This window comes from Sceloporus undulatus, chromosome 3, assembly GCF_019175285.1.
Source record: "Sceloporus undulatus isolate JIND9_A2432 ecotype Alabama chromosome 3, SceUnd_v1.1, whole genome shotgun sequence".
NCBI lineage: Eukaryota > Metazoa > Chordata > Lepidosauria > Squamata > Phrynosomatidae > Sceloporus > Sceloporus undulatus.
This window is the reverse complement of record NC_056524.1, coordinates 165,739,961-165,754,617: the sequence shown is the minus strand read 5'-3', so window position 1 is coordinate 165,754,617 and position 14,657 is coordinate 165,739,961. Positions and strand designations below refer to the sequence as shown.

At 37.5% G+C, this 14,657-nt stretch overlaps 2 protein-coding genes across 2 annotated transcripts in view; one reads left to right on the top strand and one right to left on the bottom strand.

Moving 5' to 3' along the window:
• LOC121925884 (AT-rich interactive domain-containing protein 5B-like) overlaps positions 1-14,657 on the bottom strand; it is a 361,184-nt gene that overhangs the window by 30,937 nt on the left and 315,590 nt on the right. The window lies entirely within an intron of this gene.
• RTKN2 (rhotekin 2) overlaps positions 1-14,657 on the top strand; it is a 46,650-nt gene that overhangs the window by 17,887 nt on the left and 14,106 nt on the right. The window contains exons 6-8 of the mRNA XM_042459415.1: positions 2,642-2,736; positions 5,713-5,819; positions 10,648-10,779. Coding sequence (XP_042315349.1) covers positions 2,642-2,736; positions 5,713-5,819; positions 10,648-10,779 — 334 coding nt within the window. The remainder of the gene's footprint in view (positions 1-2,641; positions 2,737-5,712; positions 5,820-10,647; positions 10,780-14,657) is intronic.

The following is a 14,657-nucleotide window of genomic DNA, read 5'->3' as shown; positions in this document are numbered from 1 at the left end:
GATGTGGATCTGTCACTGTAATTTCCTTCCCAAGTAGGATAGCAAAGCACCAGGGAGAATTCAATTGCTGCTTCAGAAGGAAGGGAAAGTGACCGTGCCTATATTGAGGGGCTATGTTGTTCCTGCATTTGACTGGAAGCAAAACAGGGATTATTCTCTGCCGCTTCTTATCCTGGTTGTCAGCTGAAGTCATCCTGGACATCCTATAGTGACTGTCAGTAAGCTGCTCCTTGAAATATAAGATCTAGTGCTCTTCTCTTTTCCTCTTCATGTTTGGAATTGATATGTTCTGTATCTGTTTTAGAATTTGCCTCACTACTTATAATGGTGATGTGACATCCCACCACCCCATCTTAACATTCAAAGTAGTCCTAAGTAGCTGGTACAGTTTTGTAAGATGTTCGTAGTGTCAGCAGCAGATTGTGCTTTGTCATTTTTTGGGATGATCATAGGAGTAGTTTGTACACTGAATGAGAGGTGCTAATGTGCTGTAAAACCTTTTGCAAATGTAGGAAGACATTAATCAATTGATAAACCTCATAGGTATAATAATAAAGAAACATAATAGGTGGTTGTGTTGTTGTCATTGTAATAGGGATAGCTATGCATTGTTCACAAATGTGCTGTAGATGGCAAAAAAATCTGGATTGGTAAAGGTTTTTGATCAATTATTCATATTAGAACAGATTGCCATTCTCTTGAAGACAAATCCTGCAAAAGAATATGAAGGTTAATGTATAGATAGCATAGAGTTTTAAAAACAAGCTATAGAGAGATCTATGAATCTAGCATGGTTGGCCAGTTTCTGAAAAGATACTTCCATGTAAGGCAATAATGTAATTCAAACTTTTAGGCAAAACATTGCTAGCAGTGGCAATTAGCCTGTTAAATTTGAAAACTGATAAAATTTTGAAAGCCCAAGAAACTGGCAACTGATAACAGTTTTGGAAATGAGATGCTGAAGTTAGCCAAAAAAAGAGAGAATCTCATGTTTTAGAAGGAAAATGTTACTGTGAAGCATGTTTCAATAGTGAAGTAGTTTGTTTTCTTTGGCAAACCTTGCACTATAAATAGTAAGGATCTTTCACTTGAACGTTCAGCACAAAAAGATTTTCATCTGTAAAAAGAAACACAGCTATTTAAAATGGAACAAAAATGTCCAATTACAGATGGCTTTTATGTGTTTCTCTAGTGATTGAGAATCTTTTGGTTGGAATCCATTTATAACCACCACCTTGTTTTCAGCTGTTCAGAGATTTTTCCCTTAATGTGCTAATGGAAATTGCACAGCAGTGATATTTATTCTGGGTAATAAGTGAAACAAATGTAATCATTACCCTATGATAACAACTCAGTGTGGGAGACTGCAGAGGTACAAATAAAAGGGGAGTTGTATTGAAAGAGTGGAGCTTGGCTAAGTGTTACACAAGCCACAGAACACTCTGTGACTTAAGTCAGCATTTATGTATAGATTTCTAATCGGAGACCATATTGCCACACACAAGTAAAGGTCAAGCATGCTGTTAATTATCACTCTAAAAGTTCTAAATTGTATTTGGAGACTGCTCAAAAGCAGGGTTGAATGAAACCCCTACCTAGCACTCCCAGATCATCTTTACTACTGTACCTTTGTTTTTACTACCTAATGATGTGGGAGGGGGTTTCAGGACCTTTTTACCAAGAGGACTGCTTTGGAAACCCCAAAATATTTCTGAAATTTCTCCAAACATGGAAAGATGCATCACTTTTAAAAGAAGGACCATTCAAATCTATCATCTTTCAATAATGTGTTTAGACATGGAGTGTAATATGTCCCAAGAACAAGTGAGGTTGGCAAAAACCAGTTTAAGGCAATCCAATATATAAATAGAAAAAGATGGAAGTAAATCAACACATAAAGAATTTTAATGCCACCTTGGCTCCCTTATGTTGGCCCAGAAATCATACCCCCCCCTTTTTTTTTTTTTTTGCAGAACTTTAATAAAACTAAAAAGTTTTTTAGAGCTGTTCTGGCGTCGCAGCATTTAGATAAAGAGATGAAAGTGTGCCTTTTCTGGGAAGAAGTGGAAAAATCCAGCTCCTTTTTAGTCTGACTTTTCTGCTTGTAGCATGGCTTAGGAGCAATTTCCGTTGGCTTCAAGCCTTGCATCATCTAAACACCCCGCCTCGAAGCCTGCCTCAAACCTGCTTATTTTTACCCTCTATTTCGCCCTATTAAGGTTCAGTCTGCCATGATCTCTCCACCTCTATGTAGGCAATATCGAGTTAACAAGAATGGGGAAGAGAAGCTGAATAGAATAATATTGTTTTGATGGAAAGTATTATGTACAGTATATGATCATTTCTGTAGCTAGAGAAGACAGACTGAACGGTCTTGGAAAGGGACAAAGCTTCTTCAGACATATTGAAAGAATAGTGTTTACCTTACATGAGAAAAAAGGGGTCTTCTTATGAAAATCTAGTAAATAACTATTCTGAAAAGAAGTTAGGGGCCTTGTAAAAACATAGTCCATGATCAGGTTTTGACAAGATGGTCATAAAGATTGGTGAAATATAAAGGAATTTGAATTAGTTGAACTTCCATATTAAAACTGCTCTTTTGTTCAGATTACTGAAATAATACATAATTTATCTTAACCAGTGGTTCAAAATATGGTTTGCTGGCACATACATCTTTGGGGCTGGAAAGCACTGAGGACAGTTTCAGGACCCACAGCCTTACTGTTGTGGCAAATGGTAAGTTCATATTTAATAAGGAAAATGATCTATAGGCAGAATATTTCAACATGGTTTTGGTAGAAATAGAAGTGGGCGGGGTGTCTTTTTTTGTCGAACTTTCTGCTAAACCATATATACTTGACTATAAGTTGACCTCATGTATAAGTTGAGGTCAGCTTTTGGGGCCAAAATTGTGGATTTTTTATATGACCCGTGGCTAAGTCAATAGACCTAAGGAGGCAGCCCAGCTGAGAAGAGTCTGTGGGGGTGATCCATCGCCTTCTCTTCTTCTTCCCAGCTGGACTATCCCTTACAGAAGCAACACATCTGGGAAGAGGCTGTGGGGGATACTGATCTCCTTCCCTGCCTCTTCCCAGCTGGGCTGGCCCTTCTGGAGGCAACTCAGCTGGGAAGAGGCTGTGGGCGAGATCGATCCCTGCATCTTTTTAGCTGGGCTGTACCCTGCAGAGGTAACCCGTCTGGGAAGAGGTTTGGGGACAAAAGCTCACCCTTCCTTCTACTGTATTGACCCGTGTATAAGTTGATCAAGGTTTTTTTGGATCAATTTTTTGACTGATAGACAAGTATATATGGTATGCACAGTGGATGGAGGCAACTTTCTCTTTCTGCTACTTACCAGGCTTTGGAAGAAGACAACTTGCAGTTGATGGTGGGAGATCATCTTTCCTTAGTTCTCCTTCCTTGCTTGCTGTTTTATATTTCAGAAACTCCATTCTGTTTGTATTTACTGAAAAAGTAGTCCTATTTGTTCATTCTCAAGTATTTGTTTTTAGAGTGCCAGTATGGGCAGGACGCAATGATTATTGCACAGAGACAAAGAGAATTTCTACATTAGCCAATGCAGAGAAATAGAAGCTGACAACAAAAAAGGAAGGACAAGAGATCTATTTCACTAGATCCAGTAATTCAAAGAGAAATTTAAATCAAAGTTAGAGATGCTCTACAAAAGAGGAATATACTAAATGACCATGATGAATTTAAAAAAATGATAGAAGCAATACACAGAAGAGCTATATAAAAATGTGAAACAGTGAATCATACACGGGAAGAAGAAACTTATGAAGATAAACTCCAAATTTTAGAAAACAAAGTGAAAGCAGCATTCAAAGCAATTAGGAAGAATAAATCACCAGGAACAGATGACACACCAATAGAACTGCTACAATCCACAGTGACAATCAAGTTTGGGGTGGGGGGGAGACCTGGAGCAATTACTGAATAAGGTTGAGGAGAAAAGTGCCAAAGTAGGCTTAAAGCTGAATATTAAGAAAACAAAAATACTGGCCACAAAAGATCTACAAATTTCATCCTAGATAATGAGCAAATTGGAATAGCCACAGAGTTCCCAAATCAAATATTAATCGGAACGGCAACTGCAATCAAGAAATTAGAAGACTAGGAGTGAGAAGGGCATCTATGAAAGAACTGGATAAGATCCTAAAGTGTGAAGTTATAACTCTGAATGATAAAGTGAGGATTGTGCAAGCCATTGTGTTCCCCATCACTATGTATGGATGTGAGAGCCAACAGAAAGTGAAGAAAGCCAATAGAAAGGATACTGTGGATGGGCAAGAAGACAAACAAATGGGTTCTAGAATAAATCAAGCAAGAATTCTCCTTTGAAGCCAAGATGACTTAACTGAGGCTGTTGTACTTTCGCCACATCATGAGAAGGCATGAATCACTGGAAAAGACAACGATGCTTGCAAAGGTAGAGAGCAGTAGAAAGTGAGGAAGACCACATGCAAGATGGTTATATTAAATCAGAGGCCATGGGCCTGAGCCTGCAAAACTTGATCAGAGCAGTGGAAGAGTGGAGATGTTTCATCTGTAGTTTTTCCATGAGTCGAGGTCAATTTGAGGGCAGTTAACAACAACAGTGTAGATGTAAGTTGTGAAAGCAGAGTGGTGAAAGTACTAATAAGAAAAGAGGGAATAACTCCAACCTCAATAATTTCTATATGAAGAATCAAAAATATTTCTGCATTTAATGAAGCATGTTGAAATGTCTGCTTTAATTACAACGATTCCAATCATGTATACTGGATTAGAGTTCTAAAGAAACTCTAATACCCTTGTATTTTGGATTACTATTTTAGAACAGTTGTAGGTGCACATAATTTCATCTTGGATTTCTTATAACAGTGATGTTCTAATCTACTCTGCTATTTAGGTTATAAATGTTACTTTTCCCTTTTGTTTTCGTTTGTTGTTTTTACATGGAGCACTTGATCACATAGCCACAAGGTTCAAACTGGAGAACAAAGAACGGTGATTAATGAGAAGGCCATGATAACTGTAGAGCAGGAGCAGGAAAGGTGGAGGCTCCTACCTCCAAATCTCTACCACCACCACCCCAGCAAAATAATACTAATAATGAATGCAGAGTTTGGGGCAATTTCTTTTCAAAAGTAGTCAAAATGGCCCAAAGCCACTGCAAGGGCAGTGGTTTGCATCAGTCCCCCAACACTTCCAATTCCTCAAAATAAACAAGTAAACAAATCAGCCAAAACTGCACCCATACGTGATGCAATGTCACCTCCAGCAAGCCTGAATATGATGATATGGCCCACATGATCCTACATTTTATATGCTAATAAAATAAGTTTGGATTTGGATTAGCAATTTTTCACATTTTTGTGGATGCACTTGGCACAGGAATATCTAAGGAGATTAAGCTGGCAATTAACCAAGTATCCTTTACACTTGGGGCAAACCTTAACATCTTAGTTGTCCAAAACATGGTGCTAAAGGGGCCAATTGTTTCTGGATTCTTTCCTGTTGTCCTGTAGTATGAATATTTCATCGGATAGCAAATTAACACGTCACCCATGCTGAGCAAAACAACTTCAATCTGTTCTCAGGCACACAATTCCAGTCATTACTCAAAATCTTGTAATCAGTTATTAATTAAAAAACACTCTCTTATCAACTAAATACTCATCTACCAAATTGTCATGCTTTTCTTTTTAGAGGAATCATCTTTTTGGCTTCCATTGTATGGCAGCATGTGTTGTCGTTTAATTGCGCAACCATCCTGCATGACCAAGGATATGATGGCTGGATTTCTTAATCAACAGGTAAGAAGGGTTTTTTAAATTAAATTTAAATTTCATTGGTGAGTTTAAGTCTGTATTAGTGGTATCTTTTTTTGCTTTGTTAGTTTTTATTCTGAGTGTGAGGAGATTTTTGTTCTGGGTCAGTTTATCCACGTCTCAATATGGCAATATAGTGGGGATCTTCATTCCGGATCCCCCCACCATGGATACCAAAAACAGTGGGACCTCAAGTCCCGTTGTCCATAATGGCCATGCAGGGGCTCAAAGCAGCTCACAATTTAAAAGACTGATACAAATAAAACATGGGGGTGTGAAGGAATTGGGAATGGGGATAAATAAAATAGACTCTCACAAAGCTGGGAATTGGAATGGGGGATTAATAAAATAGACTCACACTTGCTGGCACCCGGTTGAGATTTCAGCCTGGTCTGGAGGACTTTTGAGGGTCCAGGAGCAATAGGACCAGAGCTCGCACGTGGAGCCTGTGAACAAAGGAGGACTTTGCGGAGAGGACTCAGCTTGCCTGTTGCGAGTCTACTTTACTTATCCCCCCTCCCAATTTCTTCAAGCTCCCATATTTTATTTGTACCAGTCTTTTAAATTGCGAACCGCTTTGAGCCCCTGTTGTCCCCAATGGCAGTGCTGCCGCCTTATTTTATCCTTGACTTATGCATGGGTCATATCAAAATCCCTAATTTCTGGCCCAAACCCTACTCTCGATTTATACATGAGGTCAACATATCGTCGAGTACACATGATATGTCTCAGAGCAAAGCAAAATTAAGGCTGGTGGGTTTTTTTGTTTGTTTGTTTTGGTTTTTTTTGGTATTGGGATACTCATAAAAATGCTTAGATTAATGAAACCATATTTAAAAGATTTGTGAATGGTATCTGAAAATAAATGACATATTCAGTCCAGTCCAAAACACACAGCAAAAATAATCCAGTTAGAGATTGCTGGCTCAATACTAGAGACTTCTGGGAACTAGTTTTGTGAGATATTTAGCCGTCTCTATGAGAGAGCTCTGATGCCACAATAGACTACAGTTCCCAGGATTCTCTAGCACTGAATCAGGGCAGTTAAAGCAATCTCAAACTGGATTATTTCTGCAGTGTGTTTTGGACCAAAGAGAGACAAATTTATAGATTTTTGTGGGTTTTTCGGGCTATGTGGCCATGTTCTAGAAGAGTTTATTCCTGACGTTTTGCCAGCATCTGTGGCTGGCATCTTCATACACATCTGTTTGCGAGTTATTTCAGGTTAAATATATTCCTCTTAATATTTTTTAGAGGATCACACATTGCATTGTGGAGGCCCCACCTTTTCTTTCTTGTACTCATGTTTCATATAATATTTAGTAGTGATCATTGCTGAATATTTAAGGCCAGGCAGCATTTGTGTTTATTTTTCACAATTTCATACTCCTAACGCGTTAAGCCAAACAGTGAAATATAATGTAATTTGTGCTAGGGAAATCTGTAATGAAAAGCACCAGATTCAAGGTGCTTTTTTTATTATCCAAATATTGTTTACAGTATGAAATAAAATAAGATAGGTGCTTCACCCCAATATTTTTATTTTAATTTAGCAGGGCTGATAATATGGCATCATTGCTTTCTTGGCAGATAGCAAGGCAGAAAAATTATATGACTTGCCTTACTTGTGCTTCTGCCTTTAGATGCTTACCATAGCAACATAGGCTCTACACAGGGAAACAGCTCCCATACAAACAGTAGTGCATCAAAACATAATTGTAAAAACAGTTTTTAAGGCAGTAATAAAAGTAGCTATATGGTAGAAACTGTTAATTAAAATATACACTAAAACAAAATGGTCTAAGAGTTGGATAGAGAGGTATGAAGGAGGTAGATAGTATCCTCAAGCGTAAAGACATATCTTTGAATATCAAAGACAGGATCCTCAGTGTGGTTCCCATGTCTATATACTGTTGTGAAAGGTGAACAGTGAAGAAAACTACTGGGAGGAAAAACTTATTTGAAATGTGCTGGAAAAGAATTCTATAGACACTGTTGGGCCTGAAAAGAAATCAAGACTGAATTTTCACTGGAAGCCAAAATGACTAAACTGAAGCTATTGTACTCTGGGCATATCATGAGATGATTCAGTAGGAAAAATGACATGCTCAGTAAATTTGAAGGTAGTAAGAAAAGAGAAAGACCACATTCCAGTTGGAGAGACTCAGTCAAGGAAGTGACAGCCATGAGTTTTCAAGATCTGAGCAGGTCTGTTAATAACAGGTCCCTTGGAGGGCTCTCGTACAGTGACAAAAGCTGTCGATGGCACATAACAACAATAGTAAACAACTTTTAGGCCATTTCACATGCTGGGTGCAATTATCTAGGTTAGTGAGTTTAACCACAGTGAGAATACCAGGAAATGTAAAAATAAGACATACAGTAACTTAATTGATAAAATCTGTGCAATTACTGTTATGGAAAGGGGTGTGAAATAATTTAAGTACAATATAAATACATTTATCAAAAATAGTTTATTAACCAGACTATTCCCAATCTTGTTGTTTTTTTTTAAATGGTGATAGGAATAGAATGTCATAAGAATCCATCCCACACTCCTAACACCTTTGATATTTGAGTTTATTATTTAGAAATAAATCTGAAATTAAATGGGGACCATTCTGATGTCTGCAAAACTGCAGTCTTAGGCATTGACATATCTATCAAAACAAGCATCTTTTAAGAGAGAACAAATCGACTATGGAGTTTTAATTGCAAAAGCAAAGGAAACTGCGCAAAACCTAGTTTCAAGTTCAAGAGCCCTATTATGTCTAGCAGCAATTCAGGCAAAATAAATTGTTTCATAAAATGAAATATGACTTCGCATTTCTTTTACTGTCTGAAAATGGAGAGTCTCTCTTGCAAAATATGCACTCTTCTTTCACTAGCACACTGAAAATCTAGCCTGTGTCCTCTTACCATACATAAAAACTGCTAAAACTGATCTCTTTTTTTCTTGATATGTAACACATAAAAATCTAGTTAGCTCTATCACCAATTGTTCTAATCCTTGCAAAGAAAAGGAACAATTTTATTGTTGAAAGATGCTCATGGGAGCTGCTGGAAACTTATAATCATCTAAACTCCACTGTAGAAATAATGCAGTTTTACACTACTTTAAGTGCTGTATCTCTATCCTATAGAATCCTGGGATTTGTCATTTTACAAGATGTTTAGCCTTCTCTCTTAAAGAGTGCTGGTGCCTCAGAAAACTACAGAGCCCAGGATTCTGTAGGATGGAGCCATGGCAGTTAAAGTGGTGTCAAACTGCATTGTTTCTATAGTATAGAGGCACCTGAAGAGAGGGAACATAAGTGAGAATGGCATACATACCAACTAAGGAACTGAGAGAGGATTATCTGTAGCCACATGAGCAGCTTATCCTCACCTTGAGGCACTTTGCTCTCCATCACTTGAGTAGGCATGGGCATTTGGGAATGTGTAATACAATGTCCAATTAATGAATATTTTAGAAGCCTATTTTCAGTTATGTCTATTATTTTCATAAGAATTCTTTTTATTGCTACTTGCTACAGCAAACAACAAGATATGCTTGCTTTGCACTTGCTTGCTTCTTCCATATTTCCATAGTAATGCTAATTGTATGTCTAAAAGGAGCATTATTGTTCTTTTAAGACAAGGTATGTTGAAGAAACTACTTTTGGAACTAGTGCGGCATAGTGGTTTGAGTGTTGGACTCTGACTTTGGGGACCAGGTCGATTCCCAGCTCAGCCATGTAAACCCACTGGTAATGAGCCTCAGGGGAAGGCAATAGCAAACCTTCTCTGAACAAATCTTGCCAAGAAACCCCACGATAGGTTCACCTTAGGGTTGCCATAAGTTGGAAATGAGTTGAAGGCACACAGCAAACAACAAATCATCTTGGAGAAAAAAGATTTTGCTTCTTTATTGCCATTCAGTAGTATGTGTGAAGAGTTCTTGTCTCTTAGTTCTTTGCATAAATCAGGCTTATTGGAACATGCATAAATAAGAAATGTATAGCTCTCAAACCCCGATCAAAATGGATGCTAGAACCTAGGCCCCATTCAAACTACAAAAATAATCCAGGAAAAATCTGGGTTATTTCCCTGGTGTTCACACTTGCCTTGAATACATTCAGTGCACTGGGAGGGGGGCTACCAAAACCCCCATTTAACCCGCGATATTTGCTACCAGGTTGTTGTTTCCTTAAAGATCCACATCAATCTGCATCTTCAGCAGTGTCAATACGCTTCCAAATTGATTTGGATCGTTCTGTATCATTCAAGGGAATGGAGTCGGCTCCATTTTATCCCAAAACTATGGCATGTATAAAATGACTTGGAGAGATTCACAAACTCAAAACGTAATGGGAACAATGATCCCAGTGTGCATCAGCATGGTGATCCGCATCTCCTCGGGACAAAAAACTGATTGTGAATATCCACCTAAGCACACAAAGCAGGAGAAGAGACTTGGGCAGTATAGGGGCGAAATCCATGCCATTAACAATGGTAGAACATTACTCATATTGTTTCTATTGATGAGAACATGATTTTTTTAAAAAATCAAAAGAATGGCTGAGGAAGTATTTAATTGTGATGTTGTGTATTTGTATTAGCCCCTAGTGAATTATTATTATTATTATTATTAGGTTATAACATTGTTATGTGGACATTGTGGCTATCTCATTAGGTACAAGGGGTGCATGCTGTGTACAGCCTGGTCCTTTTGCTTGCCCATCCCCAACTAAACAATGTGGGCCCTGCAAAAAAAAAATGTGATATTAAAATAATGATTTGTAGCAATAACCAATAGTTATTTTTCTTACAGCAAGTGGTAGGGAAACTGACTAGCTGGAGGAAGTTATACTGTGTGTTGAGAGGTGGTAAACTTTTTTGCTACTATACACCAGAGGAAATAGAAGCTAAAGTGGAACCAGCTTTGACAGTTTCCATAAACAAGGTAAACATTGCATCTGCTATTCAACTGAAGCTAAATTTTGATGCTCTGGTTGTATGTTTGTAATCTCAAATGGGATGCCTGAAATGCTATTTGTGTACTGGGTGGTAGATTTCCCTCCAAGCCAAAAATGTTTGTTGAGCACAGTATTGCATGAGAGGTAACAGTTGTCTTCTAGGACCCTTTCACACTACACAGTTACAGCACAGTGATTGTACTTTATCTGCCATGGCTGCATCCTGTGGAATCCTGGGTTTTGTATTTTGGTGAAGCACTGGATCACTCTGGCTGAGAATTCTAAATGTCCTTTCCTACACTGCAAATCCCAGTACTCCATAGGACAAAGCCATGACAACTGAAAGTGGAATTATGACACTCTAATTTTATAGTGTGAAAGGGTTCTAAAAGGACGTATATTTAAATTGTTAACTGGAACATAGTGTTTGAGTTAAAATAGTTTTCACCGGTGAAGGTACTTGGATCAAGTATTCTTTCATATATTTTTTTTAAATCTAATAAATAAAAATAACAGAAGAAATTATTTGACCATATGGTACCAGTAGGTCATTCTGCAAAATAGTAACAGCATCCCTCTACCCCTGTTTCTACCCTGATTTAATCCTTGGATTACATTTGCATGTGAAAATGTTCTGCAGAATATCTAGCAAGAGACATGCTTATGAAAAGAGGAAAGACCTAGAAATATTAATGTTTCACAGTACACTGGAAAACTTCTAAACAGCCCACGATTTATAATAGATGAATTCTTTAAAATATGCCAGAGTCATTAATATGTCAAGACAACTGTAGCAAAAAATTGGGCTAGTTCATAATAAAATATTCCTGACATGACTATAGTTTGTCAAATTCTGGATGAACATTAGACTGGCATATTTCTGGCTCCTTCCTTGCTATGCTGCCTTTACTGCTTCAGTCTTGGCCTCCTTAAAACACAGCTTCCTAATTAGAATTGAAATAGGAAAATATGCATTGAAGATATCAGAATGGAAATATCCAAGCCAATAGAAAGTGAATGGCAGTATGCAGGCCTAATGCTCATTCTTGACTTAATAAACTATGGAATGTTAACATCTAAATTGTCCATTGTTTGAAATTGGGAAGATCATACATTTAAAATAATTCTTGTTAAGTGTAGCTCTCTTTAGCCCAGATTTACCCAAAGGTAGTTGTCAAATACAACAAAATTCTGCCTCCTTAATGTGATCAGTTATTAGATTTAGATTATTAAACTACTGTACAAGCCAGAGGCCGTGCCAGAAAACAACAATGCATGACACACAACAAATAGCATGTTAAAATAAACAGAGCATAACAACAATCAAATTATGTCTGCTGGCAGAAATCATGACAATCAATCTATACTTCTTTCTCAGTTACCAATAACTGCAGCCCTTTTTGACAGTTTAACTCTGTTTTTCTGCTGTAGTTATCACATGCATAATTTATTTAGGACCTTGCTGTACCAGCAATATACTGGTTTTGTGCTTTGACTAAAAGGTAGGTGTGTCAAAGCACAAAAACAGTATATTGCTGGTATGGCAAGGTCCTAAATAAATTATGCATGTGATAGCAACCGCAGATATGAGCAACTGCTATGGAATGGGGCCATGTTTGCTTGCAGTGAGGATCTTGTAAAGCTGTAGCCTCCTCTCATCACATCCTCAGTTTTCTTTTTTTACTCTTTTTGAAAAACAATAACTTAGAAAAGCCCCCTATGACCCCTATCATGGTTTTGGGCCTCTCTGAGTTGGTTTAGGCCTGTGAGAAGCCTTTTTTCAAAAAAGCAAGAAATCAACAATGGCATGGAGTAAAAAAAATAGTTAAAAAATAGGGAAAAGGTGGAGAGATACAAGGAACCCCCAGAGGCTTAAAAAATACAGTTCCAGATCTATTGGCAGCCAGAGCAATACTGTAAGATCATACAAATCTATGCACATGCATCTGACACAGATTATGTGGGTACGTGCATCATAATGGAGGGAGTCAATTGTAAGCTTCCATCTTATCCCGTCCCATTGTGGAAAGGATCTTTATAGGTCCATTCATGTGATTTCCTGTATCCAAAGTGCCTTGGAGTTGTGCAGGTAGAGGTTGTAGTAAAGCCTCAGTCATGCATTTTCCAGATAGCCATAAGTAGAGTTTGAGATGATCAACCTGCCAGAATGGAGATGGCATCATGTGAACCCACTGTGCCATAAAGTCCTCTTTGAGGTGACTGCAAATCAGGGCACTAATTGATGAACACTATAAAAAGTAATCAAACTGGCTACTAAGTTCTTTAATAAATATTGACACTTGTAGAGCCTTTGTGTCCTTCGCAGTGTAAACCTGTGCAGATTTACTAAGAAGTGAATTATGCGTGTTCCATGTTCTTTACTTCCTAGTAATTCAGTTCAGAATTGCCCACTAAACCCAGAATTTATCATAGACTTGGCACTCCATCCCACCTCACCCCAAGACAAATATGATCACTGCTATTTAGTCAAAAGTGGGAACAGTATTATGTAAAAATAAAAGTACTTGGGAGAGATATAGGACTGCTTTTGTTATGTGGCTTTAGCAGCACATTTGAACCTGTGTGTTGTACTAGAGGGGTTGTGTGTGCTTTTAAATAGCATGGTTAATATGCAATTTCTTGGATACATCCCATCTGTTGCATAATGTATTACTGCTTCAGAAGCATATCATCCTATTACTGCTGAAGTTAGCATCTCCTATCAGTTAAATAACGAAATGAAGTATAAAATGTTTCTTACTTGAGAATTGCTTTTGTTTTATAAATGAATTTGTGGCATAAGATGCATGGCATATGCTAAATAAACTTATGTCACTGACTTGCTTGAAGTTCTAACCTGTCAAATGTAAATCTATTTGACTTAATTTTATACTGGTATCTATGGTTACCTGCATTAATAGGACACAGCATTTATGGATGAATTACTTAATCTCCTATTTTTAGAATGAAAAATTTAAATGAGCAAATTCATCAGATATGCTACAAACAGCTGTGTTTGTATTTCAAACAGCTCCTCCAGTAATGCCTTTTTAAAAATGTACCCTCTCCAGAATATTTTAAAGGTTTTCAAAGACTGTCAGTTCTAGCCCCCCCCCCCATGATAATGTATGTAACTTACTTTTTATAGTTACATATTTAATCTTTACAGGTATGAGTTGACATGCAGTAGAAAAAGGAGTATGTGGGTGTTTGTTTGAAGTGAAATAGGATTAAATAAGAACGGAGAAGCTTCCTTTCTATATAACTAGTGGGTTTGAATCTTGGATTTGAGATGGGTTTAATGGCTGTCTTCCCATGCTCAACAAGCCACTTGTTTATTTTTGCTCTTCAACAGTAATTGTTGGGTGAAATGAGTGATCAGATAGTTTGGTATGCATCTAAGAGAACTGGGTAGCAGCCCTGTTAATTTCTAATGTGGGTTATTTGCATTAGTATAATGAGCACATGTGGAATTGCCACATTACTTTCCATAGGCCCAAAACAAGTGTCTATTAATCAGAATAGTAATGGGTTACAAAAAGTGAGCTTTACAAGATGGAGAGGCTGACTTTTATTTTAGTATGAGCTTTAGTGGATATAAACCCACTTCTTCAGATGCAGTACAGATTGATATTAAAGCCTTAAATTGTAAAGCATATTTATACAGTTATGGCAGTGGGATAGAATGCAACAGGATCCAGAAATGTGCAAATCATATCTCTTACCCTTCATTTTTGAAAGTGATACAGATCTTTCAGACCTTACAGTAGTCAGTCAATATTGATGTGAAAGTAATAAATCTGCTAAACAAAATTTAGTTTTCCAAGGTTCAAAACTCTCTAAGAAGATTCCTTTTGTTATATGT